Source organism: Tympanuchus pallidicinctus, unplaced genomic scaffold (assembly GCF_026119805.1).
Source record: "Tympanuchus pallidicinctus isolate F22 unplaced genomic scaffold, pur_lepc_1.0 scaffold20, whole genome shotgun sequence".
NCBI lineage: Eukaryota > Metazoa > Chordata > Aves > Galliformes > Phasianidae > Tympanuchus > Tympanuchus pallidicinctus.
Genome location: NW_026294722.1, coordinates 8,393,252 through 8,420,478, shown reverse-complemented (window position 1 = coordinate 8,420,478; position 27,227 = coordinate 8,393,252). Strand labels below are relative to the sequence as shown.

Genomic DNA, 27,227 nt, shown 5'->3' with positions numbered 1-27,227 from the left:
CTGAATCCTCACCAGCCTTTGCAGGAGAACGCTGATTTTTCTACCAAGATGAAGAAATCAGGCAAGATCTGGGTGGTGCCTGATTACACACAAGGTTTGAGCGTTGTCTGAAGTTGGATTGTATGGCTGATTTAGCACTCAGTGTGGGCTCTAAATGCCAACGTGTGTGTAAGTTATTTATACAGTGGTCCATCGGTTCACAAGTGTGCTATGCAATTAGGAAGAGTTGCTAAGTAAATAATTACACGCTCCTGAACTTGGCATCTTCTTATGGCAGTTACAACATAGTTAGGCTGGCAAATCCCAGAATACTACAAAATAGAAGGCTGTGGGCAGCTGCAACTGCTGCCTTAACACTTCCAGTGCTGTTACTACAAGTTGTTTTGGTCTACCCAGGAGCCATAAAGCAAAAATGTGGACATATATTTTGCAGCTTCCATGCTGTTTGTACATGTGTAAGTGCAAGAAAAGCCATATGTTTGTTTGTTTGTTTTTTAATGCATCTTCTGAGATGCAAGCATGCAGCCTGCTGAGGGCTGGGACAGCTTTGCCCAGAGGCAGCCCATCCCACAGAGGTGTGCAGAACCTGCGGCAGCACGCTGCCATCCTGTGCTGCAGCTGCTCGGGGCTTTGTGGGCTGTAAGGGGAATGCTGTCTGCTTGTGGTCTTGCTTGGACGCTGTCTCCCAGGTAGGACAGGTGTGACTGGAAGCCCCTGGGCTTTTGTTCCTTGTCCTCCCTCTGCCATCTTCATGGGATGACGTGAGGAACCAGGCGCCCCTTCCCAGCCGCTATTTTCGGCAGGCATTTACTTTCCCAGCCTCTGCTGGCCGCCTGCCCGGAGGTGGGGAGGCTGGAGCGGGGGGGCTGAATCTCCCTCCTCCTTCATAAAAGGGCCCCGAAGCGGGGGCCGGGCCACGGGGTTATTTTTGGGAGCAGCTCCTGGGATCCGATGGCCTTGTTAGGGCAGTGCTGACCTCTCTGCGGGCGGGGAGGAGAGCAGCGGGGCGGGGGCTGTCTCGGGACCCCCCCCCCCCCATCCCTCCCCTTTCCTCTGGCCACGCTCGGCTCCCCGGGGCCCTCCACCACCCCCTGCCCTCCCTTCTCCTCTCCCCTCCTTCCAGTTTCTCCTTCGTCCCATCGCAGTCCCCTCGGGCGGGTGAGGAGCACCCAGAGCCTTCTGCCATGGGGCAGCCGTGCCCCCACCTGCTGCTGCTGCCCGGCTGAAGGGAGCAGCCCGGGAGCGGGGGAACCATGAGCGGGGGCAGGTTCGATTTCGATGATGGAGGTGCCTACTGTGGCGGATGGGAAGGGGGCAAAGCCCATGGGCACGGCATCTGCACCGGCCCCAAGGGGCAGGGCGAGTACTCGGGCTCCTGGAACTACGGCTTCGAGGTGGTGGGCATCTACACATGGCCCAGCGGCAACACCTACGAGGGCTACTGGTCCCAGGGCAAGCGGCACGGCCTGGGGATCGAGACCAAAGGACGGTGGGTGTACAGGGGTGAGTGGACCCACGGCTTTAAGGGACGGTACGGCGCGCGGCAAAGCATGAACAGCGGAGCCAAGTATGAGGGTACCTGGAACAACGGCCTGCAGGATGGCTACGGCACTGAGACGTACGCAGATGGAGGTGAGGGGCTGTGTGGGGCGAGCGGGTGGCTGTGGCTATGGGCTGAGCTCTGCTGTCCCCATGGGTGAGGGCCGGGCATCGGCTGCCTCTGGCATCCCAGCAGCAGACCTTGCATTGCATGGCCTTTGGCTCCTTTTCCCACTGACTGATCGTTGCTGTTCACAGCTGAACCCCGGCCCCAGCTCCACAGGTTCGCGCCTGCAGCTGGCCTGTCCCCTCCTCATTGGGTGGCGAGCTGGGAATGTTTGTGCATTGGATAGAAGCCACCTCCAGCATCGTAGTGCACTTTGCCTATGTATTAAGTGCTCCTCGCACGCCTCCGGCTGGATGCCTGGACATCTGTTTTGCTGAAACGTGCTTATCAAAGCCATTTAAAATACTTAGCCACATGTCTTTCCCTAAAATAAACCCTTTTGGTTCCTTTGGAACTCTCATTCTCCCATGGTGCGGATGTGTGCTGTGCTCTGTATGGGCTCAGTCTAATTGTGATGTTGCTTTAGTAGTAATTTTGGGGTTAGAAACATCGCAAGAATCTCTGTGCAAGTAATTCTGTAGCTCTTCAGTACTATAGTGTTCCACGCTGCCATATTTAGGATAGCTAAATAGAGAGGGTGATTTGGAAGAAATACGCTGCAAAATATGTATCAGAATTACATCTATATTTATCCAGGACGTGCGATGGAGCTACTTTGTAAAGAAAAATAACAGTAATGGTGCAGGTCTTCAGAATGAAGAGCATTGGATTTATAGCCCTTAGGAAAAGAGACCAATTGAGGGCATGGCCGTGGTGGTGCAGATTGCTGCGGGTTACTGTTAGCACCGGTCGCTATGGTGTGGTACAGCCATCAGGTAGCTGTAAGCAGCATGGAACATCCTGTCTCAGCAACTGCACAAAGAACTCGAAGTATCACAGATTCCTCACTGCTCACTAGAAACACATCCTTCCCTGGGGGTGCAGAGCTGCTGAATTTTGAGTTCATGTCACGGAGGGCAATGTAAAGAGGTGCCAGAGGAGTTTGAATGGAATTCAAGCTTTCTGTAGGAGTCTGAGTTAGGTCTTGTTCTGAAAGCTTGAGGCAGAAGAAAGATGAGTACGAGGCTGCAGGCGAAGCCAACCTGTTATTGCCAGCCAGCAAATCTGCTACATGGAGGTGGATGGATGTGACCAGGGGTTGGAGTCACTTCCAGCACAGGGCATTCTATGACTCCATGACCCGCAAGAGCTGCTCCTGTGTCGTGTGCACATAGCAGCTATCTGCATGGCCCAGCTGAGGCCATGCTGCTGATGGGAGTCACTCATGTCTGAGCTGAGATTGCCATGGCCAACATCTGGACACCTCTGGTAACTGCCAGCCCTGCAGCTAAGCTTTGTGAGCCCTAGGTGCAGCCATGGAAGGACAGCAGGGCCCTGGGAGTGCTTGTGCACACGCAGAGCTTGGCAGCTCCTTGGGAGCTTCACAGCTGCGTGAGGGCTGCAGGGCGGTGCAGCTGATGCTGGTGCTTTAGATTACATGTAATGTAAACCTCAAATATATACATTTATAAAATTGCAAACTTTATGCTTTAAAGTGCACTTACAGGCTTGTTTGTGATTTGTATCCTGTGGCTGCCTGAGGCTGATGGCTGCATTAAGCCCAAATCTGGAGCAAAGCTTATTGAAATCTCATATTGATTTTTGGTAAGAAACGAGCTCCCGATGTAACTGAGCTCAGAGCTGGCCAGGCTGCTTTCTTCTTCTCTACCAAACACCTGTGGGAGGCTGATGACTTCAAGGGCTCTTCTGTAATTCTGATTGAAGTCAGCCATGTGGTTCAGAGCTGCTAGTGTGCGTGGTCAGACAGAGGATCTCTATGGGACATTTCCTTGAGTGTCCCAGCTCAAAGCATGTGTGTGCTTGCTTCTGTTAGCAGAAAAGAGCTTGGAGTCCTTTGCAGGGACAGGGTAGGACAGATAAGCTGGCAGTGAATTGGGCTGTGCAAGGTAGAGCACGAAGGAACTCATCATTTTGATGGGCTGATGGTTGGACTTAGTGGTCCAACTAAGACTTAGTGATCTTTCCAACCTTAACAATTCTGTGGTTCTATGGTTTTGTAACACAAGTTACGAGCAAACACTTGGCTGTTTGATTTCTGCCTTGAAGTTTTATTCCCCCTGGAAGGAAGCCCTCATTTCGGGGTACGTGCTTTGGCTCTGACTGCTCAACTCTGTCAAAACTTGCTGCAGGAAGTAGCGTCGCTGCTAATGCAGAGTCTTACTGCTAATATAGGGGAGTCCTGCTCAGAGCTCTGCTTTGCTGTACAAATAACTGTTTCAATGTGTATCTATTCACAGATGGCCCACGTGCCCCATGGCAGCAGCGCCTCTTCACTGCAGGTCTGCGAACACAATGCTGCATTCCCTCTGTGTGGCCAGGGCTGATAAAGTAGCTCATCAAAGGTCATGGGGCATCAGAAAGGGAGCGGGGACTCAAGTCCCTGTTTCCAGGTCCAGGACCCTGATTTCTGTTGACTGCTTCTGTTGCAAAATAATTCAGCTTTCAGTATTCATCTGAATACTTTGCTACAGAGCTCAATGTGACCCACGAGTTAATGCTGTTGTCTTTCTATCCCTCTCCTTTTCTCTCTACTTTTCCTTTCCAACCAAAACCATGAGGTAGCACTGTCAGAGCCCTTCCCCTGCTGATGCTGGCACCCAAGGAAGCACTCAGTTTTTGCTGCTCTGTCTTGTACGTGGCCCCACGACGCTCCTGGCCTTTTGCACCACATCTAACATGTCTGTCATCACTGTACCTGGATAACAGCACATGATTGGAAGGCAGCAACACCATTGGAGCTGTCTGCATTTTTTACCTGCCTGTGTGTGTTACTTACATTCACTGCAGGTTATCCCAGCACCTCAGGCAGGCTGGGCAGGCGAGATGCAGTGCTGATGGCAGCAGAAGCTGAAGCTTTCAGCTGGACCAATCCTGCTGCCATGTGTTCTAGGCATCCATAGGGAATGGATGTGCTTGGGGTGAAGTCCCTGTCAGTGCCGCAGCTCAGTCCTTCCCACCCTGTGAATGCAGGCACGGCTGCTCTCTGCTTCACTCAGACGAAGGCAGTGCTCCTTATACCTGGGCGTCGCAGAGGAAGCAGCATTTTATCATTCCAGCAAGAGAAAATTCAGGCAACAAGGCATAATTGGAGTGCTGTCCCTGTTCTGCTTTCTTTCACACATGCAGTTATTGCATCCCCACCCCATGGGCATCCCCCAGCAGCCCACTGCCTGCCCCCACTCCAGAGCCAGCGCACACTGAACTGATCCGGCAGGTCCCTGCAGCAGAGAATTACAGCTCTGTTCCATTTGTACCTGAAACAGTTTCTATTCTCATTCGCGGCTCTTTTTTTAATTATTATTTTACAGAATCTCAGCTCCTTGTAAGCAGCATGGTGGTGCCTGCATGTCCCCCATGGCACACATGGTATGCTGTGGCCATACCACTTTGATAGCCGTTTTGTGATTTCAAAGCAGTCTGCCCTCAGGATGCTTTATGCTATAAAGAAATCCTAGTGATGATGTTTCCTCTGCTGCAGTAGCCCCATGTCTGTGCTGCTGGTGGGAAAAGAGGGTGTTTCTTCCCACAGAGGGAAACTGAGTCAGGAAAACATGAAATGTATTGGCCAAGGCTGCTTGTGGCTTGATGGCAACAGTGGAGAGGGAACCCAGGAATATGAACTCTCCAGGGCAGTGCTTTTCCTCTGTGCTGCCAACTTCATGTTGCTGACGCTCCATTGACTGTGAGTCTGGGCTCAGATGTCATTGGTATGGGCATAGGGAGGGATGGTGGTGCCCAGTACCTCCCCATGCCCATCCCAACCATGTCCCCATTGGCCACAGTACCCACACGAGGAGGCTGTGACCTGCCCCAGCACATCGAGCTGCTCCCAGACCTCCTGGCTGTGCTCCAGGCTGATGGCTGTGCCCAGGCACGAAGCCTCAGTCAGCCACCATAAATCACAGTGCAACATGGACGTGCCAGTGAGCTCCAGCTCCCACCCAGCCAGGAGGTGCTGCTCAGGAGAAAGGATGGAGCTGGGATTGTTGGAGGGCTGAGCCTCCTAAGCCCATGAGACTTCTCTAGAATTCCTCTTCCAGGTGGTTAATTCAGCAGCGATATCAGATGCAGCCTGCTATGTGCAAGGTTGGCCTGTCCTCCAAGGAGGTCTCCAGTGTCAACACTATCGAGTGTCAGCCCCTCTCGCTGCCATGCAGGCAGGGATGGGGTGCTGAGTTCAGGGGCTCCTCATGGGGACAAGAGCAGGGCAGCACGTGGCACCTCCGTGTTAGGAAGATTCATTACCCTTTTACAGAGCAAAATGTGGGGTTGGAAGGGACCTTAGAATCCAACTATTTCCAACGCCCTGCTGTAGGCTGGTTGCCACCCACCAGATCAGGTTGCCCGTGGCTCCACTGAACGTGGCCTTGAGCACCTCCAGGGATGGGGCACCCACAGATTCTCTTGGCAAAGGCACCTTGCTCTGAAAGGCTGCTTCTGTGGCTGGTGCAGGTGCTCTGCAGTGTGTGAGCCCTCACTTTGGTATGTGGGGAGATGCAGTGCTGCAGCAGCCAGAAATCCTCCATACCCCAGGCAGGGAGCGAGGGTGGCAGCCGGGGGCAGCAGCTGCTGCCTGCCTGGGCACTGCTTGCCTTTCCTGGCCCCCGAAACTGTAAGTTAACACCCCACAGGCGGGTCCAGAGAGGATTTCAACGAAACCTGAAGCTTCGGAGTAGAGATTATGCTGCAGAAGTGGCCTGGGAGAGCGTAAAATATGCACTCCCACCATCACCAAAGAAGGAGCTGCAATTGCTCCCTGGGGACCAGGGTCATCCCTGGTCTCAGTAACAGCATCTGAATGTGGGAATGAATGCCTGCAAGCCAAGTCACCCCTCCTTCTGAGCTGGCAGAAAGGCCTCGCTCCCCAAATGGTGGTGCCTCCTGGCAGCTCTCTGTTGCTGCTTAATGAAAAGCAGACTTTTTGGATACAAACAGTGAACGTGTCCCCTGCCCATGCATGGAACCAGGCCTGGGAGGGCAAAGAGCAGGGGGGGCCTTTTCCAAGGGTGTTTGTGCCCTCCCCAGAGCCCTTCACCCACAGTGTTTTGGGGCCAGATGGCCCCTTCCAGATGCCGGCTGATGGATGAGAGCAGAGCTGAATACTGCTTTTGTTTTGGGTGGTTTTGCTGGTTTCTGAGGCAACTGTATCTACGGAGTGAGGAGAGCAATGGGGCTGGGAGGGCTTAGGGCTGGGGAGCCTTCTCATGTCCCATCCTGAATGGTGCCATAGGGCTCGCAGCGTGCTTGGCAGGGTGGCTGTGTTGGTGCTGGTTCTCCTGCTCTTCCCAAGAGCTGTTCTGCTAATTTAAGTCTCTTGGCATCCTGGTGAGAAAATCAGAGCTGCTATCTCCAGTTTACCATTCTGGGGTCTGCAAAGATGCAGAGAGGGAAAAGACCAGGTTGGCAGAGAACTGTACTTCTCCCATTCCCCTGAGGTGTTCCGGTCCCGCTAGGTCTCAGTAGAGTTCCAAACCTTAGGTGTAGCCCCAGCTGAGGCAATCACAATCTCCTCTATGTTCCTCACTATATGACATGTGCTCTCCTAAGCTGGGTCCAGAAAGGAGAGCAGAGCTGGAGGAGCCCTTCACGGAGATACTGTACTCCCTGCTTTGCTGTTTGTGTGAGTCTGGTCACAGGATCACAAGCAAGCTGTACCGGGGCAAAGCAGATGCTGAGGGAGTTCTGTCCCCTGCCAGCACCACCTTGTGTCTTCTATCCCTGCTCCCTTGTGGCTGCTTTTGCAGGTTGGCAAATGCTGCTGGATACTGGACTCGAGGAGGGCAGAGCGAGCGCTCCTGTCCCACGGCGGCCACCAAACCGCAGTGCTTTGCCCTCATGCAGCTGCTTCACCATTTGCCTCTTCTCTCCCACAGGAACCTACCAGGGCCAGTTCACCAATGGCATGCGGCACGGCTACGGCGTGCGGCAGAGCGTGCCCTACGGCATGGCTTCTGTGGTGCGCTCCCCGCTGCGCACCTCCCTGTCCTCCCTGCGCAGCGAGCACAGCAACGGCACGCTGCCGCAGCAGGACTCCCCCGCCGCCCACCCCGAGAGCCTGCCCGCCTCGCCCACCATCACCCGCGGCGGCTTCGCCCTCAGCCTCTATGCCGACGCCGAGGCCGGCAAGGTGAAGAAGGGGGGGCTGTTCCGCAGGGGCTCCTTGCTGGGGAAGCTGAAGAAGTCCGAGTCCAAGTCGTCGTTGGCCAGCCAGAAGAGCCGCGTCAGCTTCCTCAAGAGCGAGAGCGGGATCAGCTCGGCCGCCAGCGATGCCACCTCCACCGCCAGCCTGGGCGAGGGAGCGGAGGGAGAGGAGTATCCCCCCTTTGAGTCCGACATCGACGCCACCACCACCGAGACCTACATGGGCGAGTGGAAGAACGACAAGCGCTCGGGTTACGGAGTCAGCGAGCGCTCCAGCGGGCTCAAGTATGAGGGTGAGTGGCTGGACAACCTGCGGCACGGCTACGGCTGCACCACGCTGCCCGACGGCAAGAAGGAGGAGGGCAAATACCGCCACAACGTCCTCGTCAAGGGCATGAAGAAACGTGTCATACCTCTGAAGAGCGCCAAGATCCGGCAGAAGGTGGATCGGAGTGTGGAGGGGGCCCAGAGGGCAGCAGCCATCGCCCGGCAGAAGTCAGAGATCGCGGCATCCAGGTGGGTGCATGGAGTCCTGGGGGTGGTGGTCACTGTCCCATGTGTCCCTCTGGACTGTAGCAATGGGGTCAAACGTGGCTCTCTGCAATTTCTGTTTTACTGTCCTTATGGCAGCCCAGTGATGGGTGTTCAGGACCTGCTGGGATGGGGAAGAGCTTCTAGCTTTCTGCTGTCTCCATCCCCTTTTTCAGCCTCTGAAGAGTCCTTGTAGCAAACACCCACACAGTGAAATCAGGCTCCAACCAAACTCTTTCCTTTTTCTCACCGTTCCCAGTCCTGTCCCCTACTCCCCTTGGCTGGGGGAGCTGATGACCGGTGGGGACTGGTGGGAACAATGAGCTGGTGAGATGGGGGTACGTGGTAAAATGGTGGGAATCTGGTGAGACGGGATCGTCTGGTGCCTCACCAAGCTACCAGAGTGGCCATGGTGATGTTAATGGGGTTGCTGAATGTGGTAACCCCAAGAGGCTCATAAGCAGCAAGCGTCCCAAAGGAACACTGCAGCAAAGCGTGGCTCTGCCCTGGAGCCCATGGTATGGCAGGATGGGCAGTTCCAGACTGCCTCCAAGCTGGCGTGGCATTTCAGCCTCTTGGTCTCTGAACTGGGGCTGTGGAGCCAGGGCAGGTCCGATGGGCAGGAGCAGCATGCATGGTGTGTGCTATAGTTCATGGCCACCCCTCAGTTTTCACTGCACCAGCAGAGATGCTTTGAGACCAGACAGGTGGGCAGTGCTCAGGATTAGCTGTGTTAACAACTAGCTGCAGAGGAAAGTGCTGATAGCCCTTTGTGTCCATGCCAGGATGAGACAGAGCAGCTCTGGGGGTGGCAGGGGAAAATCCTGTTTGTGTGCCCCATCCCTGCGTGCGTCTGATTGGTGGCACTGTGTCTCTGTGGTTGGGATTGTCATTGCCCAGTGACAAGGACCGCTGGGGCTCATGGCACACGGATGGTGACCCCCTCCTTCTCTGCCACCATGATTCTGGGGGGCACACTGTGGCTGCGGGGAGACGACTGTTGCTGCAGTGCTGCTTTGTACCTTTTTAGGATTTAGTTATCAAATTTGCTTTATTACCATGCAGTCATAGGAAATAATTGCCCTGGGGAAGGCTCTTTATTTTCAAACCCTGTCTCTGCCTGCCTTCACAGCCCGGAGACGCCTCTGTGTTCCTGGCTCCAAAGTTTTGCAGGGAATATGATTGTTTTTCTCCAAGCCCCGTTGCCTGAACAACCAGCAGAGAGAAACCATCCAGATTTCAGAAGTCATGCAGGGACAGCAGTGTCACAGACCCTGTCCTGCTGGGGAGGCTCCACCAACGCTGACCCCACCGTGCCCAGCAGCAGAGCATGGCAGCAGCACTTTTACCCTGAAACAAGGAGGCTGGAGCTGCAAAAGCCGCTCCGTGAGAAGTCAGTCAGTTTATATAAGCCTCTTTTTATTATACACTATTTACACATTGGATCAAAAGCGGCTGTGCAGCACTTTCCATCAGGGGCTGGAATGCAGCTGCTGCCCTCGCAGGGGACCGCATCCCTCCCAGCATGGCTGGGAGATAATTTCCTATTAAGGAAACCTCAGAGCTGGAGGAAATCAGAGGTTGCACTGCACTGCACTGCACTGCTGGGACGTCCTCCCTTCTTAGGGCTCGTGGAAGCGCAGTGCTGTGCAGGGCTGCTTTCCTTTGCAGTCCCAGTGGTCTTCAACCCACCTCAAAGCCAACACTTGTCTTCTCCTGGCTGCGGGCTGCAGCTCACCCTTTCTATCCGCCTTCACTCCTGGGGTGTGCTGCTCTGGCTCAGCTGCTGTCTTGTAAACAGCCGCCTCATGCTGTGCTCCTTCTCCCTCCTGTTCCACTCAGCCCTGGGATCAAGTATAAATATAAATAATTTTGCCTAGAAATGGTCCTAGGAAGAAATCCCAGCTCTGTCACCAACTTTCTTTTGGCTTTGAACTTTGCCTCAGTTTCTACACCCACAGCAGAGAATATTTGCATGCGGGCTGTGAAAATAAATTACTGCAGCTTATGAAGGGCTGTGCTATTGTTAATGTCTCCCCAGCCCATAACTACAAAGTGGAGATCCCTAGATTGAGTATTTATATTACTCCTTGCGGGGCACCATGTGCCTTACATGAGAAATGTCTCTGAAGCCACATGAATTGCTGTTTGGGGGGAACACGATGTCTCCATGCAATTACTGCTAGGAACTAATTGCTGGGACTGAGCAGCTGGGCTGTACCATACCTGGCTGCCTCCATGTGCCCCTGTCATTGTGTGTGGTATTTGGGTTCCATTTGCTTCTGGCACTTGAGGGAGCCCCTCACGGAGCTGAGCTAACATGCAATCCAGCTGCTGGGGAGTGTAGAGGAGAATTCACTCTTTTACACCATAAAAGGCTCTTTAAGACTTAGAAATTCAGAGGAAAACAAGCCCAAGTGCTGAGGCTGCCTCTGTTGGTTGTACCGTAGGAATCTCAGGCACGTGGCCACGCTGGGATGCACAGGCAGGCAGTACTTGTGCCGAGCAGAGCCAGGGAACGAGCTGTGCTGGTGTGTGAGTGCAGCGGGAGGGCTGCAGGCAGCTCTGGTCCCAGTGCCTACTGGGCTCGAGCACTCTGGGTGGCTCCTGCCCACTCCAGTGCTGTCTTACCCTGCCTGGGTCCCTCCTGAACCCTCTGGTTGGAAATCCATCTGCTTTCCACCTGTGCGAGGAGCTGAGGATGGAAATGGCATTGATTTGATGGCTGTAATGGAATGGGATAGGGTAGAATAGAATGCAAGAGGAGGGGCAGGGCTGGCTGCATTTTGAAGTTTGATTGCTGAAGCTGTGCACTCAGTAGCTGCACAGCTCACAGGAGCATGTATTTCCTCCTTGGTGGGGCTTCTGAGGGACAAAATCAGTGTCTCTGTCCCAGCGTAGCAGTGCCTGCTGTGATCTCCTCTGCATGCCATTGTGCTTCCCACTGACTTGGACTAAATTCAACAAAGGGACTTTGCCATGCGTCCTGCATGGCGTGGGCCTGGCCAGGCTCTAGCTACTTTGACGGGTACGTGTCCTGCTAACAGCACTAAAATATGTCTGTCGGAAGTCGTAGGGCCAATGGGAAAGTGAGGTATAAGGGACAAAGGATGCTGGTGTGCTTCACCTGTTATCTATAAATGCTGGCCCTGAAGTCTGAGCAGCTGGATGTTCTGTGACTGGAGGATATAACTAGGAATTATCACATTCTGAAAATTTTTTGAATGTACAGCTGCCCTGCAATCCTGCCACTTGGATATATAAGCCCTCAACTCACATCCATGGCCCCGTATCTCTTCCCAAAGCTGCCCTGCCAGCCGTCCCACTGCTCCCAGCCTTCCCAAGCCTCAGCACTCGGGCTCGTGGAAGGTGCAAATGACGTCTGGGAATCGCTGCAGTCAGCACAGCGTCCTGACTAAATAAGGGAGTGCATAGCAGAGGTTTATCAGCGCTGCCGGGTGCGACAGCTGGGAGCCATGGCCAGCAGCAGCCCCAGCTCGGCCGCAAGTTGCACCGTGAGGTGCTCTGCTGGGCACTGCTTGTGTGGGAGAGCAGCGGAGCATCCCAAATTGCTGCACCTTCACCTTTCCTTCATCCCTCCCTGCAGCGGCCTCCTCTCCAGCCAGCCTGGCTGCAGCCAAGAGCTCTGACAGACACATTTTTGGCCAGGCTATTGGGCTGAAATATGCTTTGACTTCAGCGCAGGGTGCGTGTGGCTTTGTCTTGCTCCCCTCCACCTCATGTGGATTTTCTGAGGCTCGTTCATGCTCTAGTAAGGTAACAGAGGCCATGCACTTCCAACAGCTCTAAGGAGAACGCAGCTGTTGGTGGCGGAGTGCTTTCTTGGGTTTTCCAGGGCCTTTGGGACTTACTGGGATCCCATGAGAGAGTAGGGTTGGACATCAGTGGGTACGGCCTAGCCAGTGGGATTCATGTCTGACCCAGTGGGAAATCCTTATCTCAACAGCTTGCAAACACTCAGAGGGAAAAATGAAGTGAGACTTCAATCTGGAAAATGGCTGAAAAATGGCAGCTTCATGCTGAGTCCCCTCCAAAAGGTTGGGAGCTGGGCTTGAAAATGGTTGGCTGCAGCCAGGCTTTGCTCAAGGTTTATCGTCACTTCTGTGGTACGTGATAGAGACTGATATTGAACAATAAAAAATACAGGAGTAAAATGTCTGATTCAAATACAGAGCCTGAGATACAGAATCCCTCTCTCCTCGTGGCGCATTTGGTTAGCTTAAGCTGGTGCCCAGCAAGAGCCCTTTGGTTGTCTGAGTTCCAGTTTTTGTAGCTTTGCCCCTTTGGGACCTGCTGAGATGTCCCCATCCCCTCATGTGCCCCGCAGCTCTGGTGCAGGCGTGCAGGAGCTATTCTAGCTCACAGCCTCGTCTCTTTGTTCCTCTGGGTTCAGACCTGTGAATATCAACTTGAGAGACAAAGAGGCTGGTAGAAAAATGCTCCTGCCTTAGACTGATGAATCACTGGGCTTCTGACCAAATACAATATTTTAAGAAATACGCCTGCTTTCATTTCCTTACCAAAAAAAAAATAATAATAATAATAAAAAAAAATTCCTTTCTTGACTGGGAAAAAGAAACACCAAAACGTAGCCTGTGTTTTCTCACTCTGTGGATTTAGATTACTAAAAACTGAAAAGGGAACTTGAATTAGAAGTTGTTCAGACTTCCAATTGAAGAAGCCAGTAGTGCCACAGAGAGAATGCCCACCTCCTGACCCGATCCAGGGCTGGCACTCAGCTAAAGCTCACTTGGGTTGCAAAGCTGCCTATATGGCAGAGCTCTTGGGTCAGGCTGGGCTCTCTCGAAACCAGGGAGTGCTGCAGCCCTCCTGCTTCATTGGGCCAACCCACTGTGATGTGGCTGGATCCATGCCCTGCTCTGCCCAGGCAGAATGGCCCTAAACACCTGCGGCGTTGGTCAGCAGCAGCAAATCTGCTTTTTCCCCCCCCCAGACATCCCTGCAGGTGCTCTTGCTGCAGGACCAGGGTCTGTAGGTCGTCGTCTTGCAGACAGCTGCATGTCTGTCTGCTGTGAGATTAATGTCACTTTAACTGTTCTGAGGGGAAGTATTCCTTGGTGAAAGGTGCAAGTAGCTTTGAGCTATTCAGAGCTAAGGATAACATTTCGGTATTTTAAAAATTTACCATGTAATCATAAAGGCTAATGCTTGCTGAAATCGTTAAGTCGCAGTGAGCTCTGCCAGGTGCTCCTGAAGCAAAGCACAATGAAGGATGCTTCTCTCCAGACAGAATGGACTGTTTGTGCTCCTTATGCAGGAAGCAATGAGGAGAGGTTCAAAAAGTTCACAAAGCAAAGTTCACAGTGCCACTGCTTCAGTATAAGTGCTGGTGCAGCCAGTAAGAATTCTAGGGTACCTCATGAGCTGGCTGTCAGGATTGTTCTGCAGGCCAGGGTGGTTCCTCTTTGGGGATTTCCTTTACAGTGATGTGGATGTTTCCCATAGGAGGCAGTTCGTTTTGCTTTATGCACAGATCACACCCTGCAGGCACAGAGACCATGATATAAACCAGCACAGTCTGGGAGTGTCAGAGTCTAAACTGAGTAGGTATGTGCACACAAATGATAGAATAAGAAGAGCAATAGGACAACAAAATATATGCCTGGCTGCTGGAGCAGGATGCCCCTGGGTGGGTCCACAGATGGGTGACACTGGGACACGGAATGTGGCACAAGAGATGAAACAAAAAGGGGGTTCCAGTCCCATGGGCTGGATATAGGAAAGTGGGGATAGTGGGTAACAGAAGTGTGTTGGCATCTGTGTGTGTGTGGAGGCAGAGATAGAGACACAAAGGAGATGGAATGGGGGTAAGCAGGAAGAAGAGGATGGCCTCAGTGCCAAAGGTGGTGCGGAAAATGGAGAAGCCAGAAAGCATCTATCCTGCTGTGCTCTGTTTGTCCTCTTCCCTCGCAATGTGAACACAGAAGCATGGAAGCGACCACACTGCCATCAGCAAAACCACTTCTGCGGCTTTCCCTCTATCTCTTGAGTGCTGCTGGCATCCCTGCCAAGACAAACTGTTATCTGAAGGTTCTTCAGAAGGACAAAATGCCACCAGCATGACCATGGAAGCGTGCTGAACTTCCCTATGCTCTGTACGGCCGTGCTGACAGCATGGCATTTAGCCCAATTTGCACACTTGTCCCCACAGGACCTGAATCCAGCACAGGGCAGTTTGCTGTACTGATGGGACAAGGAGTCCTTGGAGAGGGAAGGACAGTGCTGGATAGGTTTGTGTTTCTCTGAGTACATGGATGTACAGCAGCTGGGGCATAGGGCTCAGGTCTCCCCCTGCTCCTGGCCGCAAGGTCATTGCTGCACCTGCAGGTACCCCAGCCCTCCTGGTATTTGCAGCATTCTCTGCTAATTCCAGCTTCATTTACAGGCTAAGCCAATGTGGATGTGCAAAACCACATAAACTGTCTGAAGAGACGTCCCTGCTGGCGTGGCTCTGGGCCTCACCTGTTAGCACAGCGCTCAGCTGCGGCTCGTGTGTCCGCAGGGGATTTCAGCAGCAGTCAGGAATGAAGCAGGCAGTGCTGCTGGGACAGGGCCAGGGAGGATGGGAGTGGAGCTCTGTCTGCACACTAATACAAAAACGATTAGAGCATTAGAGCCGTGCCAGGGGAGAAGTGAAGCATTTAACTCCCTGCTCCCAGCGTCCTGCAGCAGTCACTGCAATCCCTGAGATTGCTCTGGTTGGGAATAGGGAGCGCTTGTCCCCACCCCGTGCATCCTTTCTTGGATTGGGGAACACCAGCACTGGTTTCTGAGGGCTCCTCTTTGTTTTCTTGGCCCCCGGTTGGGTACATGCTCACAGCTTATTTGCCAGCACTGCTTTGAAGACGGGCTTATGAATGCTGCTGCTGGTTGTGCCCTGGGCTCTCCCTGGGTGCCTGCTATTTGTCTGCTGCTCTGCCACTGTGGCCACGTTTCATTCTGCATTGACCTCCCCTCCCCGACACTGCCAGGATAAATAATGCATTCAGAAATACTCTCTGAGACTTGATGTTATTGTTATGGCTGGGCCATTCCCTACAAGCTGTGCATTGTCACAGTGCTCCAACAGAGCTCTGTACTGCGGAGCTGTGCTGTCACCTCTAGCACCATGTGTTGTCACCAGGCATGCCAGGATCCATCTGCACCCCTTCGGTTCCACGTCAGCACAAGTGCAGCTCTGCTTCTACTAGCAGAGGGAGCAGACTCTGCATCCAGTCCACTGCCAGGCTACTTCTTTGGAAGTTATCTCTAGGAACCCTCTGCTTCCAGGTGCTGCCCATTTCCTGCAGGGTCTGAAAAGTGGCCAGGAGACCCTCTGCTCACCAAGTGGCTGAAAAGGAAGGTTTTATCCTTGTGTGGTGAATCCCATCCCAGAGCAACAGGACAAAGGCAGGGGCTGGAACACATCCTTTGGGGTGAAGAGCTGATCTCCCTGTTTGGTGAGCTTGTCTGTGGGCTGGTATCATGCAGGCTTGTGCTTCCTGGGATTTGCTGAGCCCACTCTGATCCCTGGGCATGGAGAACATAGAGCCACCCCCTCAGCCCCTGCCAGACCTCAGTGGAATTAATCACACTGATTACATGCTACCAAAAAAGGAGGTGATTTCACTGTTCCGAGCTGCTTCAGACCCCCTGCTTGTGAGCAGTGGCTTAAAACTGCCGTCTTCTCCCTCATCACGTAGCCTCTTTGGGTTTAAGAATTTTGGATAAAAAGACCAAGAATGACAGCAATCCCAGGCAGCTCAGCCTGCAGAGAAAGCAGGAGATAAGGTGTGGGTGCAGGCAGGGGTGAGCCACGTCTGCAGCAGTGGGATGACGTCCCAGAGAGACGCCGTCCCGGGCACAGCAGCTCCACATCCTCTGCTCTATCTCAGGGCACTGAGCAGCATTTTCGGCTCCCTGTCAAGTCACACCGGTGCCTGTATCAGTTGGGATTAGTGCCCTGCCTTTAATTCTTTCCCTACAGCTATCCAAAATAACTTGTGTGCGTATGCACGTATATATAATCTTCTACTCATCAGGGGTATCAGAACAGCATTTCTATCACCTTTTCATTGCAGCTGTCAAGTTTTCAGAGTAGTTGGTTTTGTCTGCATGCTGCATCTGAGTTTAATGGGAAAGGACCAATGGAATTCCAACCTGAGTTTGAAAAGACTGGGTATCATTTAAATAGCTCGACAGACATTGTATGACCTCATTAAACTTGTAATGAAGTGGTGTTGAAGGGCTGCTAACTGCACATCTGCTCAAAAATAAGTGGTTTTGCACTGGTGCTGCCAGTGCATACTCTGCTGCATGCAGCACGGGAGACAGAGGGAGCCCTGGGAAGCATTAAGGCATGGGGAAAGCCTCCATGAGCCACAGGTGGAGCAGACCAACTGAGCATATGGTGCTTCACCCTCCCTAGTTTTTAAGGTGTGATCCTACTGTTTGAAGTCAGTTCTCTCCCAGACTGTGAGCAGCTGGGCTGCAAAGCTTGCCCTACTTTTAGCATAAAGATCATAGGCCCTTGAGTGTGAGGTATGTGAGGAATACAACAGCCGGCTGGCAGAATAGCTGTGATGGCCCTAGAGAGCAAGCAGGAGGCCAGAGAGAGCTCACAAAGTAAGGCTGGGAGGGAAGCAAAGGCTCTGCCTTTCCAAGCATTTGTGCCTGCTGTGAGCAGCCCCTGGACTGCTGCAAGCAGAGAATTCCCTTGGACAAGCCAGAGTTTGTTGCTGAAGAGCTCCAGGAGTGTAATTTGGGGTGAAATGTGTCAGCAGTACTGACAAGAGGCATGCTGCTGCTGGTGAGGTGCAGCAGCTCACTCAGAGGTGGTGACAATGCAGTGGTGCCCAGCCATCACCTTGCTGTCCCTCTGTGCTCCTGTGAAGTCTGCAAAGGTATTTCAGACATTCCTCAGAGTGGGCATCTTCATGAATTGCAGCATGGCAGCAAGTCCATTTTGCACCATCTGCTGCCTCCCTGCAACACGTGAACATGCTCATGTTTGCAAATATATCTGCTCCATTTGCTGGTCACACCTCAGCCTGAAACACTTCGTGTCCCTCGCTGGAATTCTGCACTGATGTCAGCTCAGATAGCACTCACTCTTGTCCCCTCTTCTCTCTGCAGGACTACTCATGCCAAAGCCAAGGCTGAAGGCTCTGAGCAGGCAGCTCAGGCAGCTAACAACGAGTCGGGCATAGCCAGGATGATGGCCAGGGAACTTTCCCCAGACTTCTACCAGCCAGGTAAGACAAGAGGCTTCTTCTAAGGGATTTCACAGTTTCCTTGGGGAATCTGTTCCAATGCTTCTCCCACTTTATAACTCAGGAAGCTGCCTTTCTATCTAAATCGGATCCACTTTTGCCCAAGTTCAGCCAGCCCCTTGCACATGGGAGATTTGCTGATCTTACACTGCTGTTTTACCTGTTACAAGGTGTCATTATAGCCTGGAGGAATTCTGCAGCCCTCCAAGCTCCCTGCCTCTTTCCCCCCATTATGAGGCCCTCCCAGTGTCTTCCAGGGCCAGCAGAGAGCTGGGAGCCGTCTGCAGCACTCCTGTGAATGCACTCCTTGAGCTGCAGCAGCTTTTTCTTGGAACAGCTTTGCACATTGACTCGTAGCTCATATCCTGTGAGGACACAAACTGCACCAAGGGTGCAGTCAGGTTCAGCTAATTAGGAGCTGTAATATCCTGTACGAAAGTTGATAATGCAAAATATTATTTCCTTAATCTCCTATATATTTGTTCGCATCACCATTTATTACATGGCTGAGAAAACACTGGAGAGGTTCCTTCTCTAAAAGCAAGCGCTGGAGATTAGTAGATAGGAAGTGTAGTGTTAGAAGCAGCACTGTCAATGCCATTACCTTTCCCTAGAACAGACTAGATAGACCTGTGTTTGGGAAGTTTTCATTTTCATAGAAGAGAGGTAATAGCAGAGCAAAAAAACAGATCCAAACATCTATGTTTCATAACCTATCTTCCTTATGATGTGATTTTGTTACCTGGATCAAATGTCCAGCATCTGTCACAGCATCAAAACTGGGGATAGAAGCCAAACGCTGCCTGCTACTCAGCAGAACCTGCTGCTCTGATTGCAGTGCCTCCACGCTGTGGCAGTACCTCAGCTCAGGACAGGCAGCAGGAACAGCACACACCTGGTGCTCAGCCAGACAGACACATTGACATATTTGCTGAAATTCCCTGCGTGTCCAACTAGTCCTGCACCTACTAGCTAGGGAGACAGAGCAGTGGAGTGGTTCCCCTTCCTCCTGCTGCACTGCAGGGCCTCAGAGCTGCCTTTGGCCTGGGAACCACCACAGTGGCTGGGCACAGGCATGAGCCAGCATGTGACACTTCATTTAACAATAGCTAAACATCACTTGATCCTGGCATAAGCCTCTCAGCTGCCACTCACAGCTCCGCATCCACCCTTTGCACACTGGGGTATTTATAGCACAGAAGTATCGGAAACTGAAATTCCTGCTGGAAGGTTTTTGACATCTAGCTGGAGCACTTCTTCCACCTGTAGCGACTGAATGAGACAAATGAAATGGTCTCTGCACAATGGGTCTCCTGGCCATGCGTGAGGCTGGTGTGTGTTTTTCTTCTACAATTCTTTTTAATCTCTACATTCACTAAGTGATCAGAATATAACAAGGAGGGGTGTATCTTCTTTCAAGGCTGCACCTTCCAAGAACAAAAACGCAGAGATCCAACATGCACATCTTTAATAAGTATTTAGCTCTGGGCTTCCTTTAGGATGTTAACCCTAAAGACCTGGAGGGGAGTGATGAAAGCCAAAGTTCTTGCTAAAATGTTCTGGGAGGTGAAGGAAGTGAGGCGGATGCTGGGGAAGGGAGGAGGATTGGGCTGTGCCGTCCCCTCCAGGCAGCTGGGAGTTTTGGTGTTATTTAGGAGGAGAAGAGAGCACCAAGAGATAGCAAGGAGCCCAGAGCTGCAGGCAGCCTATTTTGAGGAGTCTGAACAACTGTTGAAAAGACTTCCAAATAATCCATTTGCAGCCAGAAATAAATGGCCCTGAATGGGTTGCCTGCTGATTGACAGGAGCGTGTAGGCAAGACAGAGCAGCTAAAATCAGTGCCCTCTCTCCCTACCACCCCCTCGGAGCAGAGACATGGCCCTGAGTGGGCAGGAGTTAGCAGAGTGCAAATCACACCCATGATTTATTAGAGGGAATGAAGCACCAATCTCCAATTTCCAGAGTAGGGTCAAGTCTGCGTTAGTCCTTGGGGTGGAGGAGAGGAGGGGAGGAACCACGAAGCAGCTGGGGACAGTGTGGCTCCACAGTCTGTGCTGTTCAAGAGCGCGTGCCAAGCCCTGTATGTCTGCACTTCTCAAAATTACTAGGATTCAGCAGAATGAGACCAACACCATTTCCAAAAGCAGGTGCTTTCTTTTGGACTTGCTGATTTGCAACCCCACGATGCCTATGAGAAGCACGCTCATGTTCTCTTTGCTACAGGCACTGCAGGGACATGCAAGGGCCCCTGCAAGGTCCCATTATGCAGAGCACTGTTGTTTTTCAGGCTTTTCTGGTCATTCCCTGGTAGATTTTGCTCTGCTAGCACCACAGAATGAAGGACTGCCCTCAGTGTCAGGCTGTGCTTGAATTCCTCAGTGATTTGCTTTGCAGACCTGGCCCAGGGTTAACAAGAAGTAAAGATTTAATGATAACTGAAGTGACAGCAACGTTGCTAAGAGCTGACAAGTCAGCATTGGAGATGTGGCCAGAATGAAACCTGAAGCCCCGAGTCACCTTGTGTGATGGTGCCAGCTGATTTTGCTGGTGTCTGTGTCAGTGCAGAGAGGAGGGCTGGCCCTCACTGCAAGCCCCAGTCTGTGCATAAGAAACATGTTTTTCCCATATAGCACAACAGAAGATGGATCACCTGGGGATACCTCCCTTTCTTGAGGAGGCAGGGCGCCTCCCCATGTAATTGTTTGTTTCCACTCTGTTAGACACCAAAGAAGCCGCAGTGAAGAGTTTTCCAGCCAGGAAAAAAATGAAAAAAGAAAAAGAAAAGGCTTGGATGAGAGCTTGATCCCTTTAGGCTCAGGATAATCCTTCTGTGTCACTCCAAACCACAGAAAGCTGGGGTGCAGATTTTTACTTCTTCTGAGTTTCATGTGGAGCTCCCGGCTCGCTCCTCCGTGCAGGGCAGTGCGAGGCAGGGATCTGCATCTGAAGGAAATCCCTTCTGGAAACAGGCTCTGCTTTGGGGCAGGCAGTGGAAAATGCAGCCTCACTCCGTTCTCTCGGGAGCTTGTTCTAGCCCAAAAGGGGAAAAGCACAGGGTGAGTTTGAAGCTAAAAAAAACATGACCTGAGACAGCCAGGGTTGTTTCTCAGGGGAAGGTGACAGCAAGGTGCTGCGAGCCCTGGGTTTGGGCTGGTGTGCTTTGTTCTCTGATGGGGTGCTGGCACGTGGAGCAGGGAGCCAGGCCCTGCTGCCTCCCCCGACCCTCTCCCACCGCCCCTCTCTCTGCAGGCCCCGAGTATCAGAAGCGGAGGCTGCTGCAGGAGATCATGGAGAACGCAGAGCACGCCGTCAACATGGAGGAAGCGACACCCCCTCAGCCCAAGGGCGCCCCGCCACCCCCAACGCCCCCCGAGAGCCCCCAGCTGCACGAGCAGGACGAGGCTCCCCGCCGCCGCAGCCCGGCCCCGAGTCCCGCCGCCACCCCTCCGGAGGCCAAGCGGGCCAAAGCACAGCAGGATGGAGCCCCGCGACCTGGCAGCTGGGCCGGGCCGGGCGGCGGCGGGGCCTCCGATGGCGAAGGCCGTCCGGCCTCACGTGGAGCAGCAGCACGGCCTGCGGAGCAGATGGAGATCCGGCCGCTGCAGCGCATGGCGCGCGAGCCCGACGTCGAGCACTACAAGGGCTACCACAGCTACGCCGTCAGGACACCCCCGGTCTCCCCCGCTGCGGACTATGAGGAGGAGCCTCTCTCTGAGCATGAGCCGCCATCCCCGGAGCCCCAGGGAGAGCCTCGGAGGCGCGGGGGCACCCCGGTGCAGACGCAGGAGCCCGCGGAGAGGCACGCGCCCCAGGCGGAGGCCAAGGCGGAGCAGCCGCAGCCCAAGGAGCTCAAGCAGCCCAGGCGGCGGCCCAGCCCTGAGCGCAAGGCAGTGAGCAGGAGCGAGCCCGCTGCCGACAGAAAGACTGAGGGCCGGGCGCCGGGCCGGGCGGAGCACAAGGCGGGGGCCAAGCGGAGCCCAGCCCCGGTGGCGGTGGTGGCAGCAGCGCAGGATGCGGAGGAGGGTGACGAGGTGAGGTGTGGTGGTGCATTGGGACCAGCGGGATGTGGAGGGGCGGCTCTTGGGACAGCTTTGCAGCAGCAGCTCTGTTCCTTTTCCGTTGTAGGAACTGCTTTTTTTTCAGCCTTGTTTTTCCCCTGTTGATTCACTCCCCAAAGGGCCTGGAGTCTCAGGGCTGCAGTCGGCACAGACAGGCATCTAGGGGCTCTTTTTGGGCCCCCACAGCCTTTTGGAGGAGACTCTCCGTTTTCACCTGCCGGATTTGTCTCAGTATGGGCTCTAAACATGATTTGGGACCAGCTTCATGCAGACCAAAATGCTGGGGGTCAGCCCTGGGCCTGGGCGACCTCACAAATACCTTTGGAAACTTTTCCCACACTGCTCAGTCCAGAGGGCCCCTCGAGATCTGTGGGGGCACAGAAGGTCATTTCCTCCTGTCCTTTCCGTGTCCCCGGCCATGAGGGCTTCCATGGTTGGTCCAGTGAAGTAAGCCTGGAATTTCAAAATTTGAGGGAAACAGACATTTTGTGAGATTTTTTTCCTTACATTCTTCCTGATTTCCCACCTTTTTGCATGAATTTGGAAAGTTTGGAGGAACATGAAGGATGTGTTATTTTATCCATTACTTCCACTCGATAGGTGCACCTTACGAGCTGATCCATGTTATCAAATCACTGATTTCTTGGATTTAAAGAGTATTCCCTGATATTCATTTTGCTGTGAGCAAATGCAGCTGTAATGCCGTGCATTTTGTTAGCCTGCTTCTTCTCACAGTCCTTTTGACACAGACAATTCCATTGTGACTTTAGAAAAAGCACCGCTTGGAAATATTTTAGTCTGAGATAAGAGCACACAGATGGATTTGTTCATCCTGAAAGTGGCAGCTTTACAAACACAGATTATGTGTTTGTAAGGAGAAAGGAGTTCAGAGGAATAAGTTGAAATGTGCTTAGCTTTTTCTCTGCGCATGGCCAGGGTCTCCCTTAAGACATTTGCAGGGGAGAAATAGGAGTAGAGTAGTGATAGGTAGGCAGTGGTAGATATTCAATTAGTTTGACATTGAGGCCAGATGCATGTTCATTGGGAATGGGTGATTTTCATATATTTGAGCAGCAGAATCAAGGCAGCTCTATCAGGTCTCCTCACTTAAAACTATGCTGTATAATACTCCGTCATTATTTTTTCTTTCAGGGACCTAACACAATTGTGATCTGCATGGTCATCTTACTGAACATTGGTCTAGCCATCCTATTTGTACATTTTTTGACATGAGGTCCCCTTCAGACAAGGTAAGAAAGTCGGTGAGATGTTGTCCTCAATTTGTAGACCTCGCTGTGGACATTTTATAGTTGACGAACTTTACTGCCAACACAAGCTGTTCATTGACAAGTGCACTGGTGATAGAAATATATGAGCATTTATTCAATTAGGTGTTAAGATTCTCAGTTATCTCTTGTTTATTCCAAAAGTGATCTGTGCAGTAATTTGAGTGGGTATTTGTTGATTTCCTCAAAATTGAGCTGTTTTTATTGAATGCAGTCCCGCAGCGTAGTTTTGCCTTCCCTGTTGGAAGGATGTGGTTCAAAGAATGAGAATTCCAGTGTGAGAATGCACTCAGCCCAGCAAGAGGCAGAAGCACAAAGAAAATGTGAAACTGGAGTTTTCAGACCTATTTGCACCAGTGCCAGTACCACCACTGTTGTTACGTACTTGAATCACTAAAGATCAGTGTGAGCTGCAGCGTGTATCTGACTAAAGTTAAGCTGGAGCTTGCTCAAGTCTTCCACCTGAGTTAGGATGTGGGCTTGCATTTGAATTTTGTGTCAGTAAAATCTTGTGAGGTTTCTTGTGGCTGTGGGGTTTCTAGACACAGGAATGTATTGTAAGTTTGCACAAGATTTTTGTCACCTTGGGCTTAACTATTCCTAAATCAATCTATCAGGGCTGAGCCTGACCCTTGGGCCTCACAGGAACAAAATGCAAGGTGCTCCTCCCATACTTCAGTGTAGGCTTTTGTCTTCAGGGCTGAAACTGCAGGGCACTGCTTTCATTGATGCTAGTTGCCACTCAGCCTGCAGAGATGAAAGCTATGCAAACAGCAATGGTTCTGTGTTGACTGCATGTTTTGCTCCCCCTTAACTCTCCCATTTATCTGTGTCTGGGACAGGCATTGCTGCTCACTGAGACCATGGACCTTGGTGGGGATTAAATCTCAGTCATCTGGAAACACCTATGAGGAGGACTTGAGATCCCAAGGTTGCACTGCAAACATGAACCTTAAGTAAAAGTACCTGAAGATCCTCCGTTCAGTCTCCCTGCTCCCAGGCTGTGGCTGGCCTCTGCAATCTACCAAGAAAAAGTCAGAATTTCTACAACTTAACCTCCTTCTCTTCTTTGTATAAAGTAGCAGTTGCCTTAAATTATTCTCACCAAAGCCATCTACTGCCCTGTCGTGCCAGGGATGAGGAATTTATCTTTAGCTGTAGGAAAATGAGTGAGAAGGTCTCATCCACACACTGTGATGTGTTTTGTAATTCTCTTGGTTGACTTGATGTTGGAGATTTCCCAGAGAATATCATCCATGGCCTGGAAATGCAACAATGTGCAACAACCAAAATGACACCTGAGAGCCGTGCCACGGCTGGGGCTGGACAGCGTCTGCCTCCACGCTTGTGTGTCATCCAAAGGGACGAGCAGAATGTCTTTCCTTTCCCCATCATCTGGAGGCGTTTTCCATGTATGGAGGACTGAGGGGGGAGCATGTTGACATTGGGCTTGGTGAAGTGTGACCTGCCCATGCCTGCCGATGAGCTGCGGTTGGGGCAGCAGGTGGGGTGTGAGGGGCTGGCTGGGGCCAGGCTGCCGGTGAGCCCAGAGGTGCTGCAGGTGCAGACGGTGCTCATTTCTGGACTGGGCGCCATCCGAGCTCTCTCCTGCCACCAGCAATGCTCTGTGTGAAAGCGTCTTGCAGCGGGTGACTTCCCACTGTAACGGGAAAGGAAATCAACGTGCAGAATTTGCCCCTTTACCCTTTTTTTTTTTTTTTCCCCTATGAAAATGGTGCGAGTTACAATTAAAAGGAGGTACTTACTGAACAATACCCCTGGATAACCACAGGTTCCTCCTCCTCGTAGCGCTGAGCTGTGAGGGGGCTTCAGTGCTGCTTTTTGACCGGAACAGAGCAGGCAGCCTTTCCTAGCAGAGCATGCAGGTTGGCTGTCATGGGAGAGGTGAAGTTATTCCTGAAAGGAGAAAGGTGCAGAGATCCGAGTGACTCCAGTGTGTTTGGGCATTGGGCTCAAAACTACGCAGCAGCCAGGCTTTCAGCAATGGCAGAGCACAGAGGGGCAATAGAGCAGTTGTTCTTGTGTGCCAGGCTTAAAGGCCCAGACAGTTTGCACCAGTTCTTCCCAAAGCTGCAATAGAGAGTGACCTTTGGAAGGAGATGTTGCCACTGTGATCTGCTCTGATCCTTAGCAGTGCGAGCTTAGAAAGTCGGCACAGATGAAGTTACAGTTTGGTGTGAGGCTGAGTGCTTGGACATGTTTCTTCCTTCTTTTAAGAGCAATATGTATTTTGTATCTATTTTTAAGTTAATCGGAAATGTTATTTATAGTCGGTTGTGCACCTCTGTGTATTCTGAAGTCTCACAGCACAGGACTGGGTGGGAAAACCTGAGGGACTGGGAAGAACGTGGAAATGAGGGTTGAGGGAAAAAAACAGATGGCCAGTCTGCTCCAAAGGTCACTCTGAAAGGATTTCAGAGGCAAATGGCAGACAGGCAGGAGTTTACACTGACTGGAGACACAGGGCAAAACCCGCCTAATTTATGTACTCTAATTATGATATAAGAGAGTGAGAATAATTCAGTACTTTTCTTTGTGAACCAAGTTTATTTTTTAACCTTATTCAGCTCAGGAACGTTGCCACAGTAGCAAGTACATGGTGTTCACTGTGGGAGAAGTGAATGTGATCCCTTCCTGAAAGCTATGTGGCTGTACCAGTCCTGAGAAAGCTGTGCAGCACCATCAACACTTCCACAGAGCATAGTTTAGTAGCAATTTGCTTCTTTCTTTCTTTCTTTTTCTTTTCTGAAATATAAATGTATTGCAAACCCCAGGCTCTGCTGCCTTTGGCATTTTCTCCTTGTTCATCCTCTCAATACGTCAGCTGCTTTTATTAGCTACAAAGACAATTTCCGTTGAGAGACCTGAGGGGCTTTTATTTATCACTAAGCACAAAGGGTCCTTTTTCAACAGTGTTAAGATTACCCCCTCCCTCCCTCCCCAATTTTTTATGCATGTGATGTGCACGGTAATGTGCTTTCCTCCTATTAACATTCTGAGAACAGTAGGTAGATTTGCTTTATGTGACGTACAGATATATCCGTATTGCACTGATATGGATATATATATACACATAGATATGTAGCCCCTTAGGGATTTCGTTTTCTTAGATGCAAAATAACAGATTTACCTCAATTTGCGTGCTTTCAAAACCAAATAGGATAATTGTGTTATACTTTTCAGGTCTTACGAAGATGCAGATATGTTTCACTCCTCACACAAAAATACCTTCATCACAGATTTTGCAAGCTGTGTACTACAATCCGTGTACTGCTGTCCAGAGTTTTCTGTCGGTTGTTCTGCTGGATTATGTGCAATAATAAACAGTTATCTGCTCACTGTATCGATGTTTATCTTTGTGAGTGCCTTGCACTGGATGACAGGCACATGCTGGTTCAGACCTCATCTTGTAAATAACCTGTTGGCTGTGTTTTCTCTAGAGGATGGCTCAGCTCGGAGGGGAAGGCTGATCCATCAGAGCCCAGACGTGGAGGAGGAGGTGAGCCAGGCTCCAGCCTGGGATGCCTCGCTCTGTTGGTGACTGCAGGATCTGGGCTCTCTGGGAACGCAGGGCTGCCCTGGCCTTTGCAGCAAGCACACAGTGCTGGTGGTGCTGAGGCCCCCCAGGACTACCAGCAAGGGGAGAAAACATCACCAACGGGAACCTGGTTTGCAGAGTCTGTGTGCTGCTGTGGGGTCTCCCTTCTGTATGGTGTTTCTTCCAGGTCCTGGCTTCAGAAAATACTGAAATGGGACACTGCAGCACTAAAGGTGCTTTCCTCCCTGTTTTTCCCACAAATGAAATGCCACAATCTGTTACAAGGTCTCATTGTGGTCCAAGAGGAGGACAGCCCCCGTCTGTCTTTTCCTCCCCCAAACCTCCCCAGCCATTCAGCTCACATTTTTTCTCTGGAACTGTGCAGGAAACCGTTTGCAGACAGTGCTGTTGTGCTGCCATTAAAGCCTCATCCCAAACGCAAGGATGCTCTAGGAGCCATGTGTCTGCACCAAGCCACCTGGGCTGTGTCCATGCAGCAGTCAGGGCTCCGTCGCTACGCCCTCTACAGGTCCCTGTGCTGCCTTCCATCCCCCGGGGCTGCTGCCAAATGTCTTCCAGACCGTGCATTGCTGCCTGCTCCCCCTGCGCCTGTACTTGGAGACGGGTAATTCT

At 51.9% G+C, this 27,227-nt stretch overlaps 1 protein-coding gene across 1 annotated transcript; it reads left to right on the top strand.

Moving 5' to 3' along the window:
• The first annotated feature begins 1,023 nt into the window (after nt 1-1,023).
• Nucleotides 1,024-26,399, top strand: JPH2 (junctophilin 2). The gene is made up of 6 exons (XM_052683924.1): nt 1,024-1,632; nt 7,600-8,383; nt 17,555-17,673; nt 20,941-21,722; nt 22,902-22,999; nt 23,878-26,399. Exons 1-5 carry the CDS (start codon nt 1,254-1,256, stop codon nt 22,980-22,982), a joined length of 2,145 nt encoding a protein of 714 aa, XP_052539884.1. The 5' UTR covers nt 1,024-1,253; the 3' UTR covers nt 22,983-22,999; nt 23,878-26,399.
• The last annotated feature ends 828 nt before the right edge of the window (nt 26,400-27,227 follow it).

What these genes read in the sequence shown, in the direction of transcription:
- JPH2 (XM_052683924.1), top strand. Translation starts at nt 1,254, where the DNA reads ATGAGCGGGGGCAGGTTCGATTTCGATGATGGAGGTGCCTACTGTGGC. An exon ending in TGAGACGTACGCAGATGGAG is followed by an intron (nt 1,633 to 7,599) that starts GTGAGGGGCTGT and finishes TCTCTCCCACAG; the next exon opens with GAACCTACCAGGGCCAGTTC. An exon ending in ATGCGGAGGAGGGTGACGAG is followed by an intron (nt 21,723 to 22,901) that starts GTGAGGTGTGGT and finishes TTTTTCTTTCAG; the next exon opens with GGACCTAACACAATTGTGAT.